The sequence below is a fragment of the Numenius arquata genome, chromosome 4 (genome assembly GCF_964106895.1).
Source record: "Numenius arquata chromosome 4, bNumArq3.hap1.1, whole genome shotgun sequence".
Classification (NCBI taxonomy): Eukaryota; Metazoa; Chordata; class Aves; order Charadriiformes; family Scolopacidae; genus Numenius; species Numenius arquata.
This window is the reverse complement of record NC_133579.1, coordinates 15,018,808-15,046,551: the sequence shown is the minus strand read 5'-3', so window position 1 is coordinate 15,046,551 and position 27,744 is coordinate 15,018,808. Positions and strand designations below refer to the sequence as shown.

The 27,744-nt window shown below is 38.4% G+C and overlaps 1 protein-coding gene across 1 annotated transcript in view; it reads left to right on the top strand.

Annotated features, from left to right (window-relative positions):
* Nucleotides 1-27,744, top strand: part of ASXL3 (ASXL transcriptional regulator 3) — a 130,619-nt gene that overhangs the window by 24,947 nt on the left and 77,928 nt on the right. The window contains exon 2 of the mRNA XM_074146650.1: nt 4,736-4,818. Coding sequence (XP_074002751.1) covers nt 4,736-4,818 — 83 coding nt within the window. The remainder of the gene's footprint in view (nt 1-4,735; nt 4,819-27,744) is intronic.

The window sequence follows — 27,744 nt, the reverse complement described above, 5'->3', positions numbered from 1 at the left end:
CTTTCTTCCCCCACTCTGTATCCTACCCCACCCTCTTCTCCTAACCCTTTACCCATCTTTCTTCACACAAAGGGCTTTGAACTTTTACCAGGCTGCTGATAATTCCCCAATGTCTAAAGCCGTTAATCAAAAATGAATACAAAAGATTTGAGTGGGGTATTTCCCACAATAGAAGTCACTCCTTCAGTTAGCCTCGCACAAGCAGCTGGAAAAGACAATGCTGGAATTTTTCCAGAACACTGTTCTTGTACCCTGTTTGGGACTCCATCTTTCAATTCATTAATTTAATAATGGGTGGCTAGAAAATATCATATATTTTCTGCTTCAGAGAAGGAAAGTTATTTTTTTTTGTTCTTTTATTCACCCCACTGTCTTTGGGCAGTAAAGATTGTCTATTGTGCAGTTCAGCATGACTTGTATTTTAGCTGTTGAGTGGGAGCACTGGCAATAACTGTACTGTTCCTCTTTTCCTCCCAAATTATTTAAATACTATTCTAAAGAGAATTGCTTCAGTTTGCGAGTAGTGGCTCGGGCTATAGTTTGACCAAGCAGACGTGATAAAATGTTCCTGATTTTTGTCAGCTACGTGATGTTCAGATCCCTGTAGGCAGCTTCCAGGAATGGAAGAAGCTGTGGCCGGTTCCAGCTAACTGTACTCTGGCTGCACAATCAGCATCAACAAGATGACTGGACTGATCTCTGCTGCTTTTGGACCACAGCACAGTATCAGACCACACTTGGTTCTTGTTTAGAAGAATCATTTTCTGTCAGCGTAATAACCGATAGCTGCAGGACTAGTGGTTGCTTCTCTGGCAAAGCTTTCCACTTTCTGCAGGAACTTTTACGGGTGGCAAGAAGGCCAACTTTCTAGTTTGTTTTTCTTCATGCTGTCCCTCTGCTTGTGTTCCCTCTAGTGGCTGAAATGCAAACGATTGAGCAGAACTGATTCAGGTAGTCACAAGCAGCAGTGTATGTAAATTAAACTAGTAATTCCATTGATTATGTAGAGGTTCGAGTCTGATTTTGTAGGCAAGCTGAGCATTCAGGATTTCTCTCTTATGCAAAGCTGAGAGTCGTGACTCTGCTCTAGAGTTTTCTTGTTAACAGTTCAATGGAAAATGGTTTTACCCCACTGTGGCAGCTGATATTTTTGAGCAGTTGTCAATGCACAGAAGATGATAGATGCCATGGTGGGAAAAGGAATTTGGATTTCTTCTTGTCCCGTATAACTGACATGACTTTTTCAATGAAACTGGGAATATGTGTGTTTGTGGCATCTGTGTAATTATTTAGTGCCTCTGAAGTCGTGGGTTGATACATGTAGGTGATACAAACATAGCAATTTGTCAGGCTCCTACCATTTGCTGGGAGGTTTGATTCCACGTGCTCGGTAGGGGTTGAGTTGTCTTCTGTTTGAGCTATTAACCAGGGTTTGAATGAACACCAAGAATGTGTTCAGTGCAATGACTACTTCTGTTCTCTTTCAGATTGTCCTGATGGGTATCAAGTTATTTGTCCCAGTTATTTAGTGGCTGTCCCTTCTTAAGGCTGTGGTTGAATAGCAGGAATAAATAGAGCATATTTGATCCCCTGTGATAGAGTTTGCAGTCAGTGCAAACCATTCTTCTGCCATTGTCCTTCTTAACAAGATATAACGAAACAATTATAGTCTTCATGACAGTACTTTGGCATGCTTTAATTTCAGCATTATTAGTCACTGCCCATGTACGATATGAGTGTTGGTGCATGGAGTGGGAGGAAGGAGAAAGATAGTTAAAACAGATAAAGGCTTCCTCCCCTGATGTGCATTAGTTTTTGTGACCAAGAAGTCTGTGACAACTGTGCTACTGCATTTTAGTATTTTATTTGCCTTAAGGCACAGTTAGTAATTCCATTTGAGTTTCTAATATTCTTAAAAGTCATAGAAATGCAAAAGGGATTGCAGGCTTTTAGCAGTGTTAATGGTGAGATACAGAAGCAAGAGACACTAGTGCAATTATCAGTTCAGTGTATTCATTAGCTCACAGACTCTTAAATAATACTCTGATGCTGTTTTCCATAACTGGGGGAAGAAAATGAGATTATCATTAAAATGTTTGTACAAGTAACTTTTTATTTTCTGTGATAAATGGTTAGGTTAAAATTGGAGGGAGAAGGCACAGCATGGTGAGAGGGGCAGAAAAAAACACTCTTGCTAAGGTTCTCTGCTAAATTAATCTTCATTCTGATAAAGAAAACTTAATCAGGTACACAATAACAGGTTTTTCAACTTAAGCGGTATTTGAATTGAAGAACTCATGCTTTTCAGTTAGGGTATGAACAGTTCTTTAAATGATGGGCTTTAAGGTGTTTAAAGGGTTAGATGAAAAGCATTAAATTAATGGGGTTTATGAACTGCAGACCACGCTATGTGTCCGGTGTAAAACAAGTCCACACAATGGACAATAGTTTGCTCCAGCACTTTCAGCTTGTCTAATACTCTGCATTTCAGTTTGTCGTTATACCCTGAATGTGTTCATTTCATACTGTGGTATTTGAAGTCTGCATTGTGGATTAGATTTAACTTTCTGCAGTGGTGTTATGCGTCCTGCTTGTTGGTTTCATTGTTGTTTGGTGAAGCTGATCTTCTGTATCCTAATGTCTGGCCGTTGTTTCCACAACTACTTCGGTGCGGCTTCCTCAGCACAAACTGCTCTGTCTTCTCCCATTGTCAAGAACAGAGTAACTTCTGATGTTTGCGTAGTTTTATTGTTTCCTTCCCATTATTGTCATACTCATGTGGTAATACTTGGCACTTTTACTGACTTTTATAGAGTAGGATGTGATGTCGTAGAGAAGGGGACAGGGCTACCCAAATTTTCTCAATTGCAGGGAGGAGCTGCCCAGGTGTGCTGAGGGGCCTGTACTCAGGAAGAGAAACAGGGAATCCTCCACAGTGAGTAACCCCACTTTCAAGTGCACACAGTTTACTTCATAGCCGTGTCCAGTACAGTGTAGTTTCCTCTTCTGTCCTTTCCAGTTTGCCCTCTGGAATGTTCCCAGTTCAGTTCCCGTCTTTTCCCTTTATTTTGGTGTATTCTCATTTTACCTTGTCCTTTGTCTTCTTTCTGAAGGTTAAAGTTTCCATTTTTGTCTCTTCACACCATTAATTTTTTCTCATCCTAGTCTTAATCTTTATTCGCATTGTCATTTTTCCAATGTGTCATTGTGGTTCTGTCACTAACACATCGAATCATTTCTCTTCCCTTGCTGTGCAACAGCCCTTTTCCCAGCCCTGTGCGGTTCCTTCCGTCCTTACTCATTGCTGTGCTCTTTCCTACCCACTCTTCTCCTTTCAAATCACCTTTCGGTTTTCCTTTCCTTTCGGGTCCCTTTTGAATCTTGCCTACTGATGTACATGAGATAAGCTCAGTTCAGCTCCCAGACCTTTCTAGTGCAGCCCTCAGTTCTGCATTTTCCTTTATGGAACTGAAAGATAAAGGATACAAAGCTCATCTGTAACAAAGAACTGAAGGATCTGGTAAACTGTGTTTTGGCTGCAAAAGAGGGAGAACAGGCAGTAAATCAGAACTGTAAAATGGCAGGAGAGGGTTGAGCTGGTCAAGTTGTAGTGAGCAGGGAGGCTTTGGCTTTAGGTGAGCTGCTTGAATTCCAGCCCTGGGTAGCACCCTTCACAGTTTGATGACTTGCATGATACAATGTGGTGGTGTCTCTAGTTCCTAGTGGGCAGGTATCCACAGGTAACTACTTTCACAATTGCCATCATTTGGTAACTACTAGAGAGAAGCTCAGGATCGGATGAATTTGAAGACCAAACTGATTTTGTATTTACCCAGGGTAGAAATGCAAGTTCTGGCTGAGATACGTTGGCAAGATGCTCTAGGAAGCTTGATTGCTGTGGCCTGCTCTGCAACTTTTACTACTGATTGAAAGGTTTCATTTTCCAGGGCTGTCAGTCTGGCACTTTACATGAGCAAAAGAGTGGCTGTTTGTTTAACAGCTTAAAACTGATGGGGACAAAAAGGAAGTGGAAAACCAGAAAAATCTGTACAAGACGGTTGTATCTGGAAAGGGGAGTGGGTTACTTTGGGCTCAATTGGAAAAGGCAAAAGAGTGGAAAACTGAGCTGAACTGGAAAAATATACTGCACTTTGTCATGTAGCATCTTGTGTGCTGTGACTGTTCTGACTACTTCATTTCTCATTGTTTTTAGAAACAAAAAGCATTTTAAAATTGAGGCCAACCTGTGTCAATTCTCTCAGTAGCTCCTGCTCTACAAATTGAAGGTTTTAGCCAATTTTGTTCCTGAGGTCATGACAAAACCTAAGTGTAGAATATTCAAATGACCTCAAATAGTTCAAAAATAATAAAAATCAAAAAAGAAAACTAGCCGTCTCTTTCTTGTTGTTTTGTTTTTTTTTCCCTCCTGCCTGAAAGGAATTCCGTTGCTGCGTCATAAAATTAGTTGCATTTTTCAACCCTATTATTTGGAACCTGGTAAGAATTTTTCCCAGGCAGATGTAGCAGATGATGCACAAAACCAGCAAGTAAATCTTATTCTTGCTGCAGTTTCATGGATTGTATCTGGCCTTCCAACAAACAGAGGACTCCAGTCTCAACACTACCGTTCCCTGCCTTTCACAAATGGCTACATAAAAACTGCATGATCACATAACCTTTCAGATTCACAGGACAGCTGTGTCTTGTCACTTACACATTTATTATTCCTTTTCAGGCATTGGAAAAGTACCCCAACTCACCAATGACTGCAAAACAAATACTGGAAGTCATTCAGAAAGAAGGGTTAAAAGAAACAAGGTCAGTGCTTCTATGTTCTGTATTTTTGCTATGTCTTTGAAAACCATCTAGGAATGGTATATAATCTTTACAAAACATAAATTGCTGGTCAATAGCTGAATTGATTTCCAGTACCAAAGTGGGAAATATAGCTAATGGGTTTTGTTTGTTTGTTTTAAAATGGTTAGTGACTGGCTCACCTTTGCACCTTCCAAAAGGAGTCTGTGGGCAGGCTCCAGTCAGATGGCCTTTCTTTAGAAAGACAGTGTGATCTGCTCACACAGCCCAGTGCTACTTCTCATTTTTGCTGAAGGACTGAAGTCTGACAACTGGGTTGCCTCTGCCACCATGTGCATGGAGAAAGTGTGAGATGGAGCTAGACACACTCCTCCTCTCACTTGGGTTTATGGTCTGGCACTCAAATCACTGTTATGACAAGCTGGTGTTGCCTGTGGTAACGGGGATTGTGCCGAAAAAGAATTGGGAATTGAAGGAGAGAGGTGTTTGAACACTGGGAGCTAGTCTGTGTGGCTGCAGAGGTTGGATACCGAGTTAGAATATAGAATGGTTTGGGTTGGGAGGGACCTTAATGATCATCTAGTTCCAACCGCCCTGCCATGGGTAGGGATGCCTTCCATTAGACCGGGTTACTCAATAACAGTTGCTTAGTAACAGCATACTTTAGATGTAGATTTCAACTTTAATCATTAAGCTATTAGGGAATAGGTGGGTTATCCAGAGCCTACAGAAATCAACAGTTGTCTTCCTTTGACTCCTAGTTCTGATGGGCATGCAGCTTCTTGTTCCTCAAAGGTGACAGCACTTGGTAGGTCTTGTAGTGACCTGCAGATAGAAATTTGGGCAGGAAGCAAAATAAGTCAAGATAAAACTGGTTCATTGGTCTCCTACAAGATGCAGTTCCCACTTCTCCAAATGTTATGGTAAAAATTTTCCGTTCTAATAGTTTTTTTTAATACTTGTTACTGTCTCAAAGCAAAAGGAAACACTTGCTTTTACTTTAATTATGTATTTTTAGTGTGGAATCTAAAATCTAGGACAAGAGAACTTCAAAGCCTGTATAGAGGAGTAGTAACACATTATGTCTGTTATTTCTGAGTTTATTCTAGTGAACCAGAAGTAACCATGGGACATATTTTTACTGCATTCACTGTTGTTCCTGAGAAACAGAACACACTGCATCATCATTTGCACTGCATAATCATGCACTGCTTTTGTTGGTAGCTTCATAATATGCTTATAGTAGCTGTATTTGGTAAAATTACAAATGAGATGGTGTGCAAGACTAAGTTCAATTTGCCACCTTTTACAGATATAAAATGTTTTAGTTCCTGTCAAGAAATTGCTTCCAGTGTATTTGTTGATGATGCCAAGGAAACGGGGGGATGAGAAATTTTGAAAATGACTGTTCAAATATGTGTTATGCTGCAAGGATTTGCATACAACAACAACAAAAAAGAAAGAAAAAACTAACTTTGAAAATCTGTTTTTATTAAGATACTGTTTCTCACAGCAGTGAATAGATTACTTTCTTCTTCTTACATCTTGTGATATGACACAACTGCATGGGAGAGGCTCACATGCCTGATAATAGCATTTCTTTGTAATTTTAAAAATTCTTGTTTCCTTGAACAGTGCATGAATAAAATTTTGTGTGCAAAACCTATGGGAGGGAGTGAAGGCAGAGTTTTTATATGATTTAAATATAGAAAATGTGGAAGCCCTTTCTAATAGCTGCAGAATGAATAATAAGAGAAAGATTCCTCTAAAGAGCTTTTAAAGCTAGATCTTCTTTCATTTCTTCAGTTACTAAGAAACTGAGAATTGCAGGGAAATAGGAAAGAAATTCAGTTTCATTCTGATTTTTATTCATGGTGTGGTATGTGGAGGTATGTGTGAACGTGTAGTAGATGCAGGATGTCATATGTGGTCATGAATACCTAGACAACTGAGAAGGATAAAATTCAATTTTCTTTACTCCTTATTTGAAACATTGTACTACGTTATAGGCTAGGTCATCCTAAACTGATGAGCTTAAAAATTCTAAGTTCTGCAATTGTAAAAACAAACTAAAAAAATATTTTAAAGTGTTTGGATTCTCATTTAACTTCTGACGTCGTGGAAATGTTCTGTTTCTGCTGCATTTTAATATTGATCAGACGCAAACTTGCAAAGTTATCTAAGTTCCTGACTCTTAGTAGGAGCTGATAAGATATTTGACTTCATACACATAATTTTTGGTTGGGCCTTAGTGCTTAAGTACTGTTTTGTTTTGACAGTCCTTGAATGTAGAGTCTCCCATTTACTTCATCCAACTCTGCAATTTCTTTCAGTACTTTTCTACCAGTATAGTAACTTTGCCTTAACTAAAGATGAACTTTCTCTATGCTGCAGCCATCTAAGATGAGCAATTACCTGGTCCATAAGCAGTAGAATGGCACTAACACATTTTATTCTCTATTGATTTTTTGTATTCTTCAAATCTGAACTTAGACCAGCAGCAATATGTTACTACTTTAATATACTTTACTCATTCCTTTCTACTGATTATCATTGTCAATAGAACCTTGGCACTCCCAAATGAAGTTCTTCAAAAATTTTCCTCTCTACTGTTCCATTTATAGATGAACGAGATTAATTGGCTTAGTCATTTTTCAAAGATATTGCAGCATTAATTAATCTAAAGCTTTTTGCTGTGGTAGTAAATCTGAATGAATAACGTATGATTTTCAGCAAACTCATTGTGGTCATTATGTGTAATCTTTAAAAAGACACAGTCAGACTATTCAGCTTCTTCTTGTCTTTGTTTGCAATAAAGACATCAACTTGCACATTTTTTTTTTATTGCTCACATAATTAAATATAATAGGAGGAAGATTCCAAAGTCATAAAGCACATGCATGTTAGAAATTAAAATAAGAACTTACATATCCTGTGAGAGGTTATACACCTACCCGGTTTCATATATCTTGGGGTATGTACAGCTCAATTTTGGTTTTTAAATGTCTTTCCTGTTATGATGGTTGGTTGTAAAATGGTCAGCAGGCAGACAGTTCTTTTGCTACCTGGAAGGAGTAAAAACTTTTAGGAGAAACCTTTTGGGGATGTAGAAACCATGTGGTTTTCTTCTGCGGGTGGTGGGGGGAGGAGGGACAAGTACTTATTTTACATTCATGCCTGTGCTGATAGTGAACTGCCAGGCCAGCTGCCCTGAACACTGAAATCTCTTTACAAAGATGACAGACAGCCGCTCACTTAGTAGTGCACAGTGCTCTGAATTTTCTTTCCTAGTATCCACTGTCCCATTCTTTGGAAAACAATTTCCTGTCACATTGTACATTTCTAGACTCACAACCTGCTGGTTATGCATCCTAGCGTGAGATTTTGCTGATGTTGCTAGTGTGACAGACTACTATTCAGAGTGTGATCCACTCCAGCCTCAGTGCTCCTTTTCCACTGTTCTGCTGTCTCACTAGTTGTTCTCCATCTTGTATTTCTTCTGTAACTTATTCCTGTTAAGGTCTAGAATTCCCCTTACTGAATTGTATTCAAGTCTTCTGCAGACCCTTTCTCAAATTTATTCAGATTGCTTTAACATGTAGTCTTGTCTTTCAGCATGGATGCAGCCCATCCAAGTTTAGTATCATCTGCCTTTTAGTACTTGTTTCTGTTTGCAGCATTATATTTCTCATTTGTGCTTATGAGAATCTCATGAGAAACAATGTCCAAAGACTCATTGAGTCAGCCTATATAATATGTACTGCTGCTTCTTTAACTACAGAGTCTGATACTATGTCACAAAGAGTATTTTGATAGGTTTGAAGTAACTTGTTCTTGACAGATCTGTGTATTACTCAACTCAACTTCATATCTGCTGAATACTTCCAAATAATTTTTATTCCATATTTTGGGAGAATTGAAATTGAGTTGCTGCATCTCTAGTTCCTTGGCCCTGCCTTTTTTCATTTTTTTTTAAAGCTTGTCACTAGATGTTTCCCAGTCTTTTGGAATCACTGCTGCCCTCTACAAATTCTCAAAAGTGACTATTGATAATTCTGAGACTGGTCCAGTCAGCTCTAAATACCTTATGGTGAATTTTAACAGATTTAAAATCTGATCTGAGAACATCTAATTTATTTAATTATAATCTAATCTATTTTTTCCATGTTTGTTCCTGGTGTGGGTTTTAGTAACTGTCTAATCATAGACAGCTAATTATGTGCCAACAAAGAAAAGGCACTAGCAGTCCTCTGCTTTTGGTGTAAGTGCTCAGTCCCACCCCTTCACAGAAGAGCAAGCCGGTTTCCAATGTGTTGGTGTACTTACAAAAATGTCTCTGTGCACGGTGGGTGGGTGAATTTGCTGAAGTTTAATTTCCTGAAGCCTGTTTTCTTCGTTTTGTGTTCCCCCTTATTTTCCTAAAATGGAGGAATCATCCCTTCATGAACGGTCTGTGTTTTCAGCTGCTTCTTCACCACTAGTTCATGTCAAGCCTAGTACTACCTTCCTTCCTAACTGCTTTTTACGTCTTCTGTTTAAGGATTTTTGTTCCTAACACAGCCCCAGGAAGTTGCCAGATGCTTCTCTGCACGTGTCCTTCTTTTCCCAAGAGATGCCTTCATGGTCACAATGAGCATATTTAAATAGGTCATGTGTTTTAAAATTTTGGCTGATTCTCACAGAAAAATGCAAAAATGCTTCTCTCTCCAGTTCTCCTGGTTTCTTGCTATATTGAACTCTGACCCTAATACTATCCTTGGTTTTGCCCTCTTTTGTCATTGCCTGAAAATTGCCCGTAGGACCACCAGGAATAACCTACCTATTCCCTTCTGTTTGGGGCACTCCTTCATGAAGAATAGGACCAATTGAAGACTGCTTAAAATTGTCCCAGAGATGAAAATAAGACAGAAGTTGGTATGAATTAGGTGTTTGGATCAAGGAAGAGAAGACTGAGTTTAGACATAGTAAGTCTTCTGATACATAAAAGATAGAGAAGAAGTAAAGGGAGTAAGTTACCCTGCATGTCTGATATGGACAGGACAAGAAAGAAGGCCTTTAAATTGTAAGAGGAAAACATTCCGATTATATAGTACAAATATTTTTATTATTTTTCCTAACAGATATAATTGATTTCTGTCATAAGCTGTGGGGGAGATGTGAGAAATCTCTAGATATCTCTAAAACCAATTTAGATATGCCTCTGTCAGTAATTATGTAGATTTGGTTGGTCTTGCCCTGGACTAGGGCAATGAACTAGCATACCCCTTGATCTATATTTTTCTATGAATTTTTTTAGATCAGTTTGCAGTACTTGGGCCATACATATAGTTTGAGTCCTAGGGGAGAATATACAGCCAAATTCTGATAAATGTTTGATGCTAATAACCCTAGATTATGTCTTGGCTTTCCGTAGTTCCCTTTCTCCTTTGCTTGGTGAGGCTGGGAAATTGATTTGTTTGGAAAAGATTAAGACCAAAGATTCTAGGTGTAAGTTACAAGCCAATAAACTTTCAAAATGGGGCAAGCAATTTTTAATTTTTTGGAGTGCAACTTTAGCCCACACCTATGCTACCTATTTACTTTCCTTCTCCATTAGACTCAGGACTGTGAACCCTGGAATGGCATAATGTCATAATATTTTTGCTGTTCAGCTAGAGTAACTGAGAAGAGATTTAGATTAGATATAAGGAAGAAATTCTTTACAGTGAGGGTGGTGAGGCACTGGAACGGGTTGCCCAGGGAAGTTGTGGATGCCCCATCCCTGGAAGTGTTCAAGGCCAGGCTGGATGGGGCTTTAAGCAACCTGCTCTAGTGAGAGGTGTCCCTGCCCATGGCAGGGGGGTTGGAACTAGATGATCTTTAAGGTCCTTTCCAACTCTAGCCATTCTATGATTCTATGATTCTATGATCTCTGCATTGTTAGGTAACTAATTATTCTGTTCAGCTAATTCACAGAAGAGGTTAAAAAAATCCCTTCCCCTCATTCTGGTTTTCATTTTCCAATAGGAATCTTAAACTTCTTGATGTTTCTTTGTTGATCCTCAATTATGAGAATCATGGCTTTAGTCCTCCTCCTTTTTTCCTCTGCTTATTTGGTCTTTTGCTACTCAAGATGAAGCTATCTATTGATTTATTGTTGTGACAGGAGTCTTTCAGGAGACTAAAAAGAGATGCTTGCCACTGGCGCTGGCAATAGTGCTGTTTCTTCTGCACTCCACAGCATTGATAATATCTATCATGAATGATATCATAAACATATTAAGTCTTCTGAGCCTAGGAAAGCAGCAAAGTATGATCCTAATAAATCTCAAGACACTAGATTTACACTTCTTGTGCAGAAATATTAAACTAGCGGGTTACCTAGAATTAAACCCACTTTGAACTGTTGAGCAGAGTCATCAGTGGAATAAAACACATGATCTGTGCAGGGTCTGTCTTTAGCTCTGAAGTGAGATGGTACTCCTGAAGATATTACCATCAATTCTGAATCCTTTGATCTTTTTGACAGTGTCTCTTTAAGCCTTTGCAGACTTCATCCTTAGAGCTATTGACTTAAAATACTTTCTGAATGCTGCTGTTTCTGTAAATAGGCTAAATGAGCTGGCAACTGTCTTCTATTGTTTATCTTTTTTGATTTCCTCATTTTATTGTCTATGCATGTAGACAGAGAATTTTTTTCTTCCTTTATCTGTAAAGAAATTCAAAGATGTCATTGTGATCCATAATTATTAACAAGTCATAGTTTTTATCTTCCTCTTTAAAAAAAAAAACAAAACAAAACAGGAAAAAAAGGCAAGTGCTGTCTAATTTGGTTAATTTGTCTTAAGGCTGTGATTGTTAACAAAGAGCACAGGCAGTTAATAAGCTTCAGTGGTTGCATATGTCTGATAGAATTTATTTGGGAGCCTCTTCAGCTGAAGGAGTGCACTGTTTTGTCTTGAAGGTAGTTATTCCCTGCAACAGACTGAAAGGAAGCCTTGATGGGAAACGAGAGAGAAGGCTGTATGCGTTCTTCTGCCTGGCATTATTAGGTTGATTTTTATGACTCTACAGATGACGCTTTTGGCTGTAGAGCAGTGAAAGAAACAAACTTTCAGTACAACCTGTCTTTCTACATAAATTCACTTCAGACACCTCTTTGAAACACCGGTCTTCCCAGTGTGACAACAAACCGCCTAATTTGGTAGGCAGTTGTGATAGCAGCAATTCACCAGCTGAAAATCTCAGGCTTGCTCCTTCTTGCATGGTTTATGCCACAGTGCAGTCTAACCTCCTCAAAACTGATGGGTTTCCTACGTTATTGCATTCCAGCGTTAGAACTGTAACTTGCATAATCACACCCATGTCACCTCTGTGATAATTATTTCAGGTTTTGATAGTGATGTAGCCCTAAAACAGCTATGGTATTAACTTGAGCCTAAAAGCAGGGTTGTGGGTAGGTTCGTTAATTCTTGATTCCATGTTGCTGCATAGTCATTACCCTACTGTTAGTTTCAAGCTAGCTTGCTTATGTCTGTACAATGATAATCCTGTCTTTGTATTGATTTAGAAAACTGGTTTTGGGTGCTAATGAAACAGATGTAAGGTAATAAAGCTTCAAATATTTTCCCTCAGCTAGTTGCAATGACAACAGAATTTTTATTTGTGATGGTGCTTCTTCCATTGTGTATACCCATAAAGGATATAATTCAATATAAGACATTTAACTACCTTGAATGTATTTCTTTTTTGCCTGAACTACCATTATCTTCATTTTTGCTCCAATATTTAGATTTTTAGAAATAGTCTGGGGTAGTTTTTGTTTTAATGCTGTTCCTCTTCCTTTCACAGGACAATAGACCATCTGTCTAGGGACTTTAATAAACAGTCCATTAAAATCAGCCTCCACATCAGCATTTTTGATAAAATTGCCTTTTTGTTTGTTTGGGTTTGTTGTCTTTTTTTTTTGTTGTTTGTTTGTTTTTTTCCCCCATGAAGCATGTAGGAACAGGTGCCCCAGCTGTGTCAGACAGGTAAAAATCATGCTTGTGTTAGAGATGCAAATTCCTTTGTTAGTTTTACTAAGGTATGGATTTAATTTTGCAAATATTTTAGATGATAAATGGCACAATGTGAACAGTAAGAATCTTTTGAGTATGACTCAGAATACTTTGGAGGATAGTGTTCTTACTGTTAAGAATATTAATTGAGCATATATAAAAAGAGAGTGGAGACAGAAGCAAAGTAATATTTTTCAAAGCTAAATGCAGAGCCAAGAATATTCCCTGGTCCTCTGCTCCTCCACTTCCAATATCCTGTCCATTAAATTGATGTTCCTGGTACAGTATCTCTACTAGTTCCTGTTTATATGCAATCCCTTGTTCCAAGAGTTTCTGCTGCATGAATCTTCTCTCTTTCTCAAACTGGGTCACCAATCTCATGGTCTCCAATTACCTCAATCTACTGTCATCCCTTCCCATATATGGGGACTCACACTCCACTCATTTGGCCATTCTATGGGACTGAAATTTTCTTAAGTAATCCAGTGTGCACATCCCAGATTTCAGTATTTATTCTGGCTCAGGACCAGCCTAGCTTTCTTCTTAGTTTGGTTCCAGGACCAATTATGTGAAACAGAAATGTAATTCCATCATTTTATCATGTCTGGGACCTTTACTAGATGATTTACAACAGTTTAGAAAATTTTTTATGGCTTCCCCTTTTGTACTTTGCCCCTGATTTGTCATCATGTTGAAATTTGTTCCTGTATGCTCTGGTGAACTGAGATTTCGGAACAGTTAATATTCTTTTTTTAAAGATTAATATGTTACTGGTACTTTTCCGTAGACATTTTTTTCTCATATAGTGTTCAGTACTTCAGTTTTCCATTTGGTACAATAGTTCTCTGTTTCTGGGTGCTAAAACATATATTGTAACTACCTTTCCACCTTTCCTGGAAGTAATAGGAAATAGTGCTGCCTGATTTTTTTGTTTGTTTGTTTTGTAATTTTTTTCAAGATCTGCCATAAAGTTGTTTGCTTTAAATCTATTAACGGCTCTGCAAAGGTTGGAAAAACAGGAATCCAGTCTGTGTGACACACTTGCTTCCTTGGTACTATTAAAATATTTTTATTTTACTTGTGCAGTTACTTATGTTGCTTCTCCTCCTGCCCAAACCCAACGTGTATTTTCTCAAAGAGCGTTATGCTAGTGCAGTGTATAAAGCTTTTTTATTTGTTTGGTGCTTTACTGGTAAGAGAGAGTGTTCTGTATGATCATTAGATATTCAAGTTATAGTAATTCAGTGGAAGTGTGAATAAAAGCTACTTTATTTAACTATAATAGGAAAAAATATGGTTGTTAAATTTTGTGATTTAATAAAGATGCTTCTAAAGGCCTATGTTGCAAAAATATTTATCTTTGAATGCATGCCCAAGTCCTCTTTATTACAGTTTAATTTGCTGCAATTAAGACCCCCATTATATGTCAATGCAATATTAAAGATATTCATTTTTCGATATAAGAGGAAATCCAACACTAAATGTAAGAAATAATGGGTAGAGTGCAGATGCTGATGATCTTATAAGATTTACTAGTTATTTTGTGCAGCAATAACAATTTCTGTTAAAGGATGGTTTATTTTGAAGTAGGAGATGGACAACACCTGTGACTATATAGTGTAAATTTGTCAACAAATTCAGTGTTGGCTTTTTTTGCATAATGTAATTCCTTTATCAATGTGTTTTGATGTTTAACGTATGTAAAGAATGTGAGTTGTGTTTTCTTTTTCCTATGTTGTGACTCTCAGTGTAGGCTACTACTGAAAGAGACTGAAAAGCAGTAATGTAGTCCAGGCTGATGAAAAGAGAAAACTCCTGCATTGCTGTTACCGTACGCACAGCATCATCCTAAATTGTTGATTGCATGATAACTGTCTTCCCACATTTCTCCTAGAAAGTGTAACTTCTCGTTTAGCAATATTTAAGTATGCCTGCTAGAGACCTTTTTTCTTTACTGTTTCTATATTTCAAAGAGTAATTCTACATTAAATTTTGTGTCTCTTTTTCAGAAAGAGAAATTAAATAAGGATATACAAGAGATCTAAACATGTTCAAAACAATCAGATACTCATAGAACTTGTGTTAGGAAGGTTTCACCAGATCTTCAATCCACCCTCCCAGCAGTACAAATTTTTTGGTTGGTTAGTTTGGGGCGATTTTTTTGTTTGTTTTGGGGTTGGGTTTTTTTGTCTGTGCATCTTTTCCATAATGTAGTGATTTAAGGCTGATTTCTTTTTTTAAATGACTGAAGAGGTGAGACTTCCACAGCCTACAGAATGTTTTCCTGTTCTTTTATCTAAAATCTGCCTGCAGTTCTTAAACTGATCCATGGCTACGTGGAAGGTTGGTAGATATATATGCTATTCAACTGTACTGCCTTTATCAGCCTGCTTTGCCAGCATCTTTTGAAGAGGAGCGAGGACACAGAATAGCTTTCCAGTAATAGTTGTCCATTGTTCTTCAGAGCCAAAACTTTCAAAAAGATCTTTGGGAAACTGAGATTTGACAGTATGTCTTCTTTTTCTGTCAATGTTCTGAAACTAAGATCTCTCACGTATTAACTTTAAAGTACATAGATAATAAATTATTATTATTTTAAAATAAAAGTCAGAAACAAGATCTGTAAGAGAGCTTAATATCAGTGTATGCTAGTAAGGGGCAAAATGCGAGAACTGTTGCTGAGTAGCCAGCAGCCTTGTTCAGCTCTCTTGTGCTTAGAAAAGGCAAGAATAATCTACTGTATTTCCTTTAGGAAGTATTTGGGCAAATGTGATTCAACACATGACCTGTCAGGAGCAGCCATATATATCAAAAACAGAATAGTATGGAGACTTTAGCTAGAAGGAGTGACCTTTTGAACGAACACTCTGGTAAAATTTTCTTAGGAAAAGAGCTTAATCTGTTGAAGACTTAAAACCTGCAGTGAAAATTGAAGTCTGGCTGGGAACTTGAAGGCATGACTGGTTTAATGGATTTATGAGCTTTTGTTACAACAACCGAGTAACCTAAGAAGCTGCTTTTTCTTGCAGGTGTAAAATGAATTAATCTAGGTTTCAACTTGCTAGTTGCTGATTGAGACTTATTTGTTGGGGTTGGATTTTTTTGACATTTCTGTTTTGTTCTCTGTGTTTCTCCTTTACATTGAAAAGTTAGTATTTAAACCTATTATTTATTACTGCTTTGAATTTCATTTATCCCACAACTGACTTTTGTCTTTATTTCTAAGCACTCAGTCTTAAGGCACATGCACAGCATCCCACAAAATGGCATAATCTTTTTAATGCTATTTCTAGTATTCCATAGCAACTGGGGAAAAAAAAAGCCCAAACTGAACACTACAACACAGGCAATTCATTACAGATTTTCCGCTCGGTATTCAGTAAATTGTCAAGTCCTTATTTTCATCATTAGCATATTTTTCACAGAGCAGAAGCATAGCCATTTCTGGCAGACTGAATTAAATATGTTTTACTTGAATGTGAAAGAAGAAAACATTGTCAGACTTTCTATGAAAGCATCATTTTCTAGTAATAATTTATTTTCTGGAACAGTTTGCAGTGGATGTCTTTATGTTTCTGTAAAGATATGAGTATGTGTTTCAGTCTACCTGTAATTAAACCATTTCTTAACTGAAGGGGAAAAAACTTGAAAATAATTCTTTTCTCTTTTTTTTTCCTTCACATTGCACAAGCTGAAAATGTACTAGTTCTCTTATAGTCATGCACCTGCATATTTCATTTAAAATTTTGAATATGTTTTTATAGAATCAAGACCAAAAGAAGCCTCAGAATTTCACTGTCCAACGACTATAAAAAAGATCAGATTATAACTGTTCAGAAAATTTGTTAGACGTGAATTTCTTTTCTATCTAAGGCTAGCTGATAGCAATTCCATTTTATTTATTTTGAGTCTTATAGGTAGTCATCTTAATTACTGTGAAATTAAATTACGTGCATGCTCTTCATTTCAAAACAGAATTTTAAAAGTACCTTGACGTCTTTTGCTTACTTACATACTATCATATGAAGGAAAAATATGTTTCATGCAAGATCTGATTTTCTTTCAGCAGTACAGAAAGCTCCCATCTTCTGTTTGTAATCCCAATAAACCCTGCATTTGTCAGTAAGGCTGTTTTACGATAACTGTATGCTAGGACCAGTAATTCTGTGGCTGGCAAATATTTACAGTATCAATAGAGAACTGAGAACTAAAACATATATCAAATTAAAGTATAAATAAAAGAACTTAAATAGTGTATGTATGAAACTGTGTTTATGTGCTTGAGCGTGTAAATACATCTACAGGCACAAATTCACCTTTGTGCACATACACATACACTTTAAGTTGTAAATCACAAAATTATACTCAAATACATCCTTTACTCAGTTATTCCAATAGCAAAGTCTACGGGAAAGAGCTAAAAAGATTCCTAAGAACTGTTTTGCTGTTTGCCCTCAGTAGCTAAAAGAGAGGACAGATTGACTTTTTTTCATTTGTAATATGAGAAAAGGAAAATAGGATCTAGTAGCTCTCTTGCTGGAAGGTAGTACTTACTAAAGAAAAAAACAAGCAAAAGTAGCTAACTAGTCACCCTATTTAGCATCTTATAGCATCCATAGCTCCTGCTGTATCTTTTATGTTTCAATAAGGCTGCTTAAGATATGTTTATCTGCTATCCTGAATCTATCAAGATATACCATTCTGTACCTTTTTTTCCTAAAAGAGCTTCACTTGTGTGCTTTTATATTACATTTACAAATAAAATAAAACAAGTGCAGGATCTAGACGATTATTATTTTCCCTTTCAAATGGCCACCATTACTTGTTATTGCTTCCTTGGTGTTTTTTTCTATAGACTGCTAAATACTTTAGGTAGCCATTATCAAATATGGAATCGTGTCAAAAATAACATGTTGCCGTACCCCCCTCCCCCCCAGTCATCATCAAGGAAGAAAACTATTACCTATAAAGGACAGCAAGGAACTTCTTGAGAAGAAATCTTTAAGAATATATAACAAGCAGGAAGTTGTTGTTTGGTTTGTTTTTTTTTTAGACTACTTGCTTTCAGTCAGGGAGTCTTTCCTTGGCCAGTCTGTCCCCTTCATGCAAAACCAACAACACCACTACACCCAGTCCAACCGTTAACGTTTCTCTGTTTGTGGTAGTAATTTAAGGATATTAATGTAAATAATTGCGTCAAAAGATCATTCGGTCAGATGATGTACTGAACTGTGTGAACTAAAGTAGTAGTGATACAAGATTATTTGTGCCCAGGTTTACAATCCAGGAATTCATTACATGGTTGGCACTGTCAATTGATTTAATATTATACTTAACCATTTAAATCTTTATAAAAAATATTTGGACACAGTGATCAGTATGACTAACAGAAAACAATTGGTGGTTAAGACTGAATTTTTTGCGATGCCATATTATGTTACATTTTTTTGGTTCGTTCTTTGTGTGTGTGTCTCATCCCCTACATTCAAACAGAATTTGTTAATGATTTCAGCAGAATCATTCCTTTCAGTTGGAATGACGTGCCTATTAAGTATGGCCAATCTAAAATTTTTATTTTAGATATCAATGCTTTGTATTCACAAAGTATTTGATGATTAATATTGTTATAATTTTAAAACATTGTGACATTTTGAAATTAGATTTACTTTTAGTTGTAAGTTAAATAGAAACCTAAGTCTCTCAGTTCCAGACTTAATGAGCTGTTATAAGTCAAAAAAGAATACGGAGATCTACTAATAGTATGAATTGCAACAGCTGCATTAAGTTAAAACACAAAAATAAAAGTATCTGCTCAGCCCTTTGAGGGAAGGAAAGAACCTTTTGCTATGCTGTTTTGCCAAGTTAAACTCCCTTATGTACAATAAGTATAACTTAAACATTTCACATCCACGCAAATATTTTAATTTGAACCAATTCAATAAATCATGTGTTACTATATTTTTAAAGGTACAGGATGTACTGTGATTGCCTGTTCTGTATTTATTTTCAGGTGTTCTGTACAGGTAAGAGCTCTTAACAAAAATGTTTTAAGGACATACTTAACACTTATTAGTCAGCAAAATTATAGTAGTTACGTTTATTTTGGTGGAATATGTGAAAGCATCATCTTGCTTCCAGAAGTATTTTTGTAGGAATAAATATTTCCAGAAAACAGTAATTTGCTTTTGTATCTAATCTTTATAGAGCTTCCCTATCCCTTATATCAGTTTGATTTTTCAGCCTGTATTAGTGGTTGAGTAAAACATTCTGAAGTGATGACTTACTTGTCAAATACTAGAATATTGAGAAAAATCTTTTATAAGGGGAGGATTGTTTATTTTAATTAATTCTTTCTTTCACGTTATACAATAGCTTTTCCAAATCTTTTGTCAATTTAGTGAAGATCTAGAAATAAGTTGTTCTCAATATGTTCTCACATCTCTCCTTTTTCTCTTTTTGCGTTATATACAATGTTTTGACACTAAAAATAAACATGACACGTTTGCATAATTGTCCCAGAATTTGACATTTAGTTTCAAAATTCTAAATTCTTTCAGTTAGAAGTAATTCTCCTACTTGAAAACTGGGGAGAAGAAACAAAGAAAAAAAGCTGTGGAGATTTCCCTGATTGTTTGTGAGCAAGAAGGAATAAGATATGATATGCTTTCTTTGTTTTGAACAGAAATAAACAAAAAGGAAATGAAATTGTGACTTAAGTTTTTCTTGTTTCATAAAAAGTTTTATTATCATTTTATACTTCTGCTTTAAAAGAAGTATAATTCTTTTATAGGAAAAGGATATTATAGGATGGAGAGAGAGGAGGGTGAGAGAGAATAAGAGAAGAGAATGAGAGGAGAGTGAGAAAGAGAGGAATTATAGAATCACAGAATGACTCAGGTTGGAAGGGACCTTAAAGATCATCTTGTTCCAAGCCCCCTGCCATGAGCAGGGGCACCTCCCACTAGACCATCTTGCTCAAAGCCCCACCCGGCCTGGTCTTGAACACCTCCAGGGAATGAGAAAGGGGGAAGAGGAAGAGAGAAGAAGAGATAAGAGAGAGAAAATGGAGGGGTAGAAAGAGAAAGGAGAGAAGAAAAAAAAAGGAAAAGGAAAAGAAAAAACTAAAGTACATGACAAGGCGCTGGCAGTGGCAGGCTGCAGGGGTGACCTCTGTGAAGATAGGGATGGGGCTGCCCTGTGCTGAAAGAAAGAGAAAGGAAGGGAGAAAAGGAGAGAGAGGAAGAAAAGAGGTAAGAGAAGAGAAAGACAGATAGAAGAAAAAAGAAGGAAAAGGGAAAGAAAGGAGAAGAGAAGATGGAAAACAAAGAAAGGAAAGAGAAAAGATGAAAGAATGAAAACAGAAAAGAGGAAAGAAAAAAGAAAGGAGAAAGAAGAGAGAAAATGAATACATGGAAAGAAAAGAGAAGACAATGAAAAGTAAGAGGAAAAAAGCAGAAAGGAAAGAACAGAAAACATGGGAGAAGGAGAGGAGAACTGAGGGAGGGACAGAAGATAAAAAGGAAAGAAGAGAAAAAAGGGAAAGAAAACCAAAGAGAAAGGCAGTGAGAGAAAGAAAAGAAAAAAACAAAACAAAACAAAAAAGATGAAGAGAAAAGAGAATAGAGAGAAGGAAAAGAAAGATAAAGGAAAGAACAGAAGAGGAGAGAAAGGAAAATGAGAGAAAAGAAAGAATAAAAAGGAAACAAGTCCACTGCAGTTGAGGAATCTGTAACTGAATGCTCTTAGGAGCAAAGTTAAAAATTTTAACTGACTGGAAGAGTTTGTGTGTGGTACTGGTACGTGGTAAGCAAGACCCTGGAAATTACTTTCCATCAAATAAAAACTGTAAAATAACTCAGCTTTGGTGGTTTCAGCATTGCAATTCAATTAATAGATACATTCTTTCCAGGTAAAAATTTCCACAGAAATTGTAATAAGCATTAAAAACTTTCTCACTGTTTTGGAAAGCTGATTACTTAGGCAGATGGATGGTGTGGCTGAAATGGTACAACATAACAAACACCAGCAGGCCAGCATGTTGGCATGTGTCAGTTTTTAAGAATGAGCAAAGTTAATAAAGCAGTTTAATTAGGATAATTCAATAAGATTTTTGCTTAGTGAGAGTAAAGAAAGAAAAATAAATAATTTTTAAGTTCAGCATAGCAATTTGCTTTAATGCTGTCCTTTCTATCAGACAGAAATATTATTTAATAAAGTAATCTCATATTAGTCTCAACATTGAGTAACATATTCAAGATTTAAATATTTCTGAAGTGAAAAAAAAATCCATAATTTATATAAATATAAACAATAGCTTTTAACTGTACAGTAGTTAGTGAACTTTGCTTAGCGCTACTTGTCGATTATTTTCTTTAAATGGTTAAATAGTGCCACAATTTAAGCCTTTTCTCTGAAATATGCTTATCCTAAAATTTAATTCTAATAGATCTTAACAGCATGTTGTGTTTTGCTTCTTGTGTTTTCATTACAGGGTGAAGGTGGAAGGAGATGTCTGTGCATAAGCACAGATTCTAATTTTATAAATTTAGTTGCAGTTGGTTTTAATGGCCGTGATTAGAAAACTGCACTGATATCACGTGAGAAAGCAGGGACATGACATGAGGCTTGAGTGGAAGAACGTGTGGGGGTGTGGGGCTCCCTCAAGCTCGGTAATTCTGCCTTCTCTCAGCAGGGTGGTACCTCCCCTTCTGCTCCCCTCCTGCTCCCCTCCTCTGTGTCTTCTCACGCCAGATGTAGCAGCCCAAGGGGCCAGAGCTCAGGCGAGGCAGCTGCATCTGGCATGGAGGTTCGGGAGCGGCTGGAGGGAGCACGTTGTCTTACTGACAAAGGGTGAAATACAGGCCTTGCTCTGAGGACTCTGAAATGGGAACCAGTTGTGTCAGTCTGAGGCCATCCTTCTCCAGTTACTGTAAACTAGTATTGCAGCAGAAAGAAGAATCCCACTCTCTCCAAGCTGCTTTTCCTGTTCTGGGCTGCCCACCTCCCTGGGTGCTGGCACAAGCATTCACATGGCCGTTTGGGGAAGTAATCAAGACTTAAAGGATTAAAAAAAAGGGTGCGGGGCAGGGGGGAAGATGGCATGGAGGCAGGAACATGTGGTCTGCCTTAGAGGGAAGTCACGCTGCTGCGTTGAGTGGCAGAGCTGGCTGAAAGTGGCATGAGCCCGGTATTAATCTTGGTGCAAAGCATATTGGTGAAAGCAGAAACTACTCCATTGCCTAACATAGAGGTACACAGATTAACTATCACTGCCATAACTGCAGGGTGGTGTCTTCTCACTGACACAGCTACCATAACAAAAGCCCCTGCTGCTTCTAGTCAGCCAGAGGAGGAATGTGGCTGGAAGCTGGGACTGCATCGTGATTGCGTTCCTGGTATAGCATGATAAAGTAGGAGTCCTACTTAGCCTTCTGAACTAGACCAGGCCCACAGTGGTTTTCTGGTAACAGTTTGTTCTGCCTTCATTTCCCTTTCTTACTGTGCACCAGAGCTAATGAAGTCACTGTCAGATGCTGCATCAGCTGCTTGTGAGTGGTGCAGCAGATCAGAAGTCCTGTTGCTCTTTTGCAGTGTGCTTTGCCACTCTGTTTCAGATCTCCAGCAAAGGAACCTAATCAGGGACCTAGCAGTTGCAGTGGTTTCCAGGCTGCTTCTCCAGGAAGCTTCAGGGAAAATCTTCTGGGAGCTCCCGCTTTGGGAAACTTTGGTGGCTTGCTGCCGCAGGTCAGGGCCAGCCTATGGAGCCATTTGTGTCTGTCAGTTCTTACAGACAGCTTTTGTTGGCTGCTTGCTGGTTGTGGACAACCTATGCCTTCATCTGACTGTTGATCAAGCAGTGTCAAGCACCTATTTAACAAATGCTTGAGGAGCAATTGTATAACTGGTAGGCTACAGTGTAGCTCCTAGAGCCCAGGAAACAAGGGAACTAAGAGACCTGCTGGTTATCACTGCAGTTAGTGCAAGAGTGGCACAAAGGGGTGCAGCAAATTAGCTCAGGACAATGTGGCACTGCTTAGGATTGTGCAGTGATGATTCTAATGCATTGTAGGGCATGGTCACCAGAAATTGTTCCTGGCACACCAGAAAGAACTCTAGGTCTTGGGCTGCCCTCCTGGGTCTAGGACTGGCACAATGGGATGGCTGTGGCCTCACCCTTCGGAAATGCATTTTGGTTAAGGTGCTGAGTTGCCAAGTGAAGGGAGCTCTGGAAGGAGACTAGTAGACCACATAATGTGAGAGATGGCAAACAGGAGATCAACAGGATCTTTGCAGGTGCAAGAACCCAAGCTCTGCAATGTGAAGCAGAGGCAGCTAGAGATTATGTTGAAATGAGCTACGGATAGAGGCCCCTAAGATTGAGATGTTGAAAATTTTTGTCTTCTGGCAATAGAAGGAAGATTCTCTTCCTGCGGAGAAGGATAGGCATAGTGCCCTGGAAGGAGGTAAGCAATATTGTCAGGGGAAACATCAGAGCCAGCTGAGGCTCAAGCAAATGCATACATGGAGAGGAGGATGACGATTATTTGAGACCATATCCTGACAGAGGCACCCATCTGCCAAGCTGGTGCACTTGCTGTAGCTGGACATTTACTTTTTATTGGGTACTGGAATCACAGATGTTGCAGATGGACATATCTGAGGCTTGTCCAGCCTTCAGACTTCACCCCTTGCTGTTCATCCATGTGGCCACCATGATACTACAGGGGTCAGCCCAAGTATATAAAAATTTACTGCAGAGCCCTGGGGGGAAGAGTGAAGGGCACAAATGCCCAGGTGGTGTTCTCCTCAATCCTCTCAGTGCGGTGGAAATGCTCAGGTGGCAGAGGTCACATCCCTCAAGTCAATGTGTAGCTGCATGTCTGGTGTGACAGACAGAACCATGGTACCCTCTTTGAGGAATACAGACTGCTGAACAAGGACAGAATCCATGAGACGGAGTGTGGCATGAGCGTCTTTGCTGACAGTCTCAGTAACCTCTTCTGGAGGGCTTTGACATAGCTACTTAAGGGGAGGGATGCTACAATTTGAAGAGAGGTGAAGGATAGGTAACATTGAGGAAGTGTCTGGGAACAACTCGATTGGGAAAACCTTGCACTGTCCTTATGCAGGCAGTATGACTGGGGCGTCCCTTTCAAGTGTCTGTACAGAAATGCACAGAGCATGGGAAACAAACAGGAGGAATCACAAATCTGTGCGCACTTGTAGAGCTCCTTGGAGTAACAAAGGCATGGTGGGATAATTCACACAATGGAGCTCTTCCCTGGATAGGTGGATGTATACAGGCTGGCAAAGAGGGGCAGTGTATGCAAAGGAGGGGCGGGAGTGCACAGTGCTTTGCCTTGGAATGGGTACTGAGCCTGTCGAGCACTTTAAAGATAGAGATAAGAGGGCAGAACAACACAAGTAATGTTGTGGTAGACATCTGCTGCAGATCATCTGGCCAAGAAGTAGATGAGGCCTTTAAGTAACTGCTGGGGGCCTTGCAATTACTGCAGGCCATAGTAGTTGTGGGGGACACAAGCAAGCCAGGACATTCCTGAAAGTCCATTTCTTGATGCAGGTGATTGATGACCCAACTAAGGGACATGCTGTCCTGGACTTGTTACACATGAAGAAGGGAAAACTGATTGAAGGTGTGAAGGTTGATGACTACCGTGGCCATGACTGATCATCAGACTATGGACAAAAGGGACCAGGAAAGCTCTTTTATCTTCCTTGGTGAAAGAGAAGGGCCCACTCCAATGCATGGAAAGTCAAGCATGGCAGAAAGCCAATATGAATGAGCAAGGGCAAATCATACCTGACCAGCCTCTTCGCCTTATATGATCAGATGGCTGGTTCAGTTCGTGAGAGGAGAGCAATGGATGTTGTTTACATTGACTTTAGCAAGACCTTTGGCATCATCTCCCATAGTATCTTCACAGTTAAACTGGTGAGATAGGAATTCAGCAAGTGGACAATAAGGTGGATGGAAATTTGCCTGGACTGCAGGGTGTGAAGCATTTTGGTCAAAGGTGCTAACTCCAGTTGGTGACCAGTTACTAAGTGGTGTTGCTCAGGCATTGATGCTGCTGCTGTTACTGTTGTATGTTGTTACTAAACACCTGGACTGTGGGACAGAGTGCACATTCAGCAAGTTGGGAGATGATCCTCAAATGGAGGGAGTGGTTGATACACTGGAAGACTGGGCTGCTGCTCAGAGGGATCAATACAGCAGAGAATTGTACTAACAGGATCCTCATGAAATTCAACAAAGGCAAGAGCAAACTCCTTCATCTGGTGCATGGTAACCCATGCAGCAGTACTGGTTGGGGCCTAACTGGCTAGAAATCAGCTTTACAGAAAATGACCCAGGAGTCCTGATGGTTAACAAGCCGGATGTTAGCCCAGCGATGTGCCCTTGCAGCAAAGAAGGCCAAGCTCATATTGGGCTGTGTTAGTAGAAGCGTGGCAAACGCATAAAGTGAACTGATCCTTCCCCTCCGTTCAGCACTTGTGAGACCATATATATAGTACCATGTCCAGTTTTGGGCCCCCTAGTATGGGAAAGACATCGATATACCAGAGTGAGTCCAGTGGAGGTTCACCGAGATAGCTGGAGGCAAGAGCATATGGTGTATGAGGAAAGGCTGAGCGAGCTAGGCTTGTTCACACAGGAGAAGAGAAGGCTCAGGGGGATCCCATGGCAGTCCACAGATCACTAATGGGAGGGCGTAGAGAAAGCAGAGCCAGACTTTTCTTGGAAGTTGTACAGTGACAGCATGAGAGGCAAAGAATGAGAGGCAACAGACACAAATTGGAACATGTAAAATTCTGATTTGATACTAAGAAAAATATTTTCCCAGTGAGAGCAGTTAAGCTCAGGAGAAGGTTGTCCAGAGAGGCCGTGAAGTCTCCATTTTTGGAGACCGCACAAAACTTGACTGGACAAGCCCCAGATCCAAGTGGTCCTGTTTTGAGCAGGAGGTTGATGTAGATGACTTCTGGAAGTTCCTTACAATGTAAATTAGGCTACGGTTATATGAGTGTGTGAACCTTAGTGGAGCTGAACGTTCTTAAAAATAGCCGTAATGTTGTTTTCAGTTTTTTGGGTTCTTTTTGAGGGGTTGGGTATTTTTTATTTTGCATTTGACTAACCATTTATAACTCAATAACTTACACAAGATATTCTTAAAGCACTACAGAGAAAGTTGTGGAGACTGGCCAGTTAAAACAAATTAAACAAGAGAACTTGGGATAACTTCATAGAGGTCCCTTGTGTAGGATGATTAAATTTTAGAGGCCAAAAGGCATTTGGTGATTACTGACTGTGTCTTGTTCAGTGTAGTCACTTTACTTTCCATCTTAATTTTTTTTTTGAAGAGTAAACTTCACCCAACTTGAAGCCAAGAATATTTGGAAGGGTGGGGTGTTTTTTTCATTTTATACATTGCACGTTTTGTGGCAATGTTTTTCTTTGGTTTAGTACATTTTTGATTGTAGCACAGTAATTACTTCATTTTTCTAAACATATGTATTTAAAACCCACAAGGACCTGTGAAATCTGATACTAAAATAAGACATCATATATATCAAAACCATGGTTTCTTTAAGAAAGACATTTTTTAACCTCTACTCCAGAGTTCCTTTCATGTGGCAGGAATTTATTTTTTTTCCCTTTCTTTATAACTTTGTCCTTCATGATGATCATTGGTATTAGAGGAGAAAAGAAAAAAAAGTACTACTGCTTTTTAATGAAATCGCTTAAAACTATTAAAAGCTAATATTTTAATAGAAGAGCAAAGAAAAAAATGTAAGTTCTTGAATAGGAAGTAGCTGTCAGAGAGAACCGTATTATTTGACCAGTATAAGAATTTGTTACGCAAAGAAATCAAATAGTTTCTTTCAAGTGATGTTGAATGAGGAGGGTGTTCTCAGCCCAGAGGACACCTTAGCTGTCGTGACCGTCTCTGACACACACTGATTTCTTGTTCTTTTAGGATAATTTTCATTTGGAAAGATTTTTCTTTTAGGATTATTTCAAAAGGTACTCTTTTAATCTTTGCCTGTATCTTTCAAAAACACATTCAGAATGTCTTTTTTTTTTTTTTTTGTTAGCATTGTTTTTTTCTTGTATTATTTGTACTACATCTAATGAAATGGGAAGGATTCAAAGTACAGAGATGCATGCACTATATATCCTTTCTTTGCGATTTTTCTTCACCAAGAAGAAAAACCGGAGGTTTTCCCAGGTGTTACGGGACACAGAAAAGTGTAAACATTCTCTATAAAACTTGTATTCTCATTTCCTTTCTGGTCAAGGAATGCTTGTTGCCATATGTGAATATCGTTTAAAGAGGTGTCATGGTGTTTCAAGCATACTTTTCATAACATTAAACATATTCAGGGAGACCTACTCAGAGGCATGGCTGACAAAGGGCAAGGGTAATCAGCAAAAGTAATGGGTAGAGATATTTAAATTTCAGGAAAGTATGTTTGTATATTTCTGTTTGCAGAGTATAATGTGGCATTGGTATGATATGTTTGTGTGCTTTTTATTTTTTCTACTCAAATTTACCCACTATACTGCTACTGTCTTGTTTTTAAATACATTATAAACCTAGTGTAAATTTGTTCCTCCATAGGAAATTTTTCCTTCAAAAACATTTTTTGAAGAAATAATACTTTCCAGGGAAAATCCATGTCAATAACTCTGTAAAATTCTATTCAGGAACACTTTTAAATTTTACAAAGGTTCTGGAACTTTTGTAGTAAAGGCTTTCTTGAGAGAGGAAATGGTTTAAAAAAGAAAAGAAAAAGCCTCATTGGCTTAAGGAGTACTGAGATTTGGGATGAACTTTTTTCGTGGGGCTTTTCATTTTATTGTTTT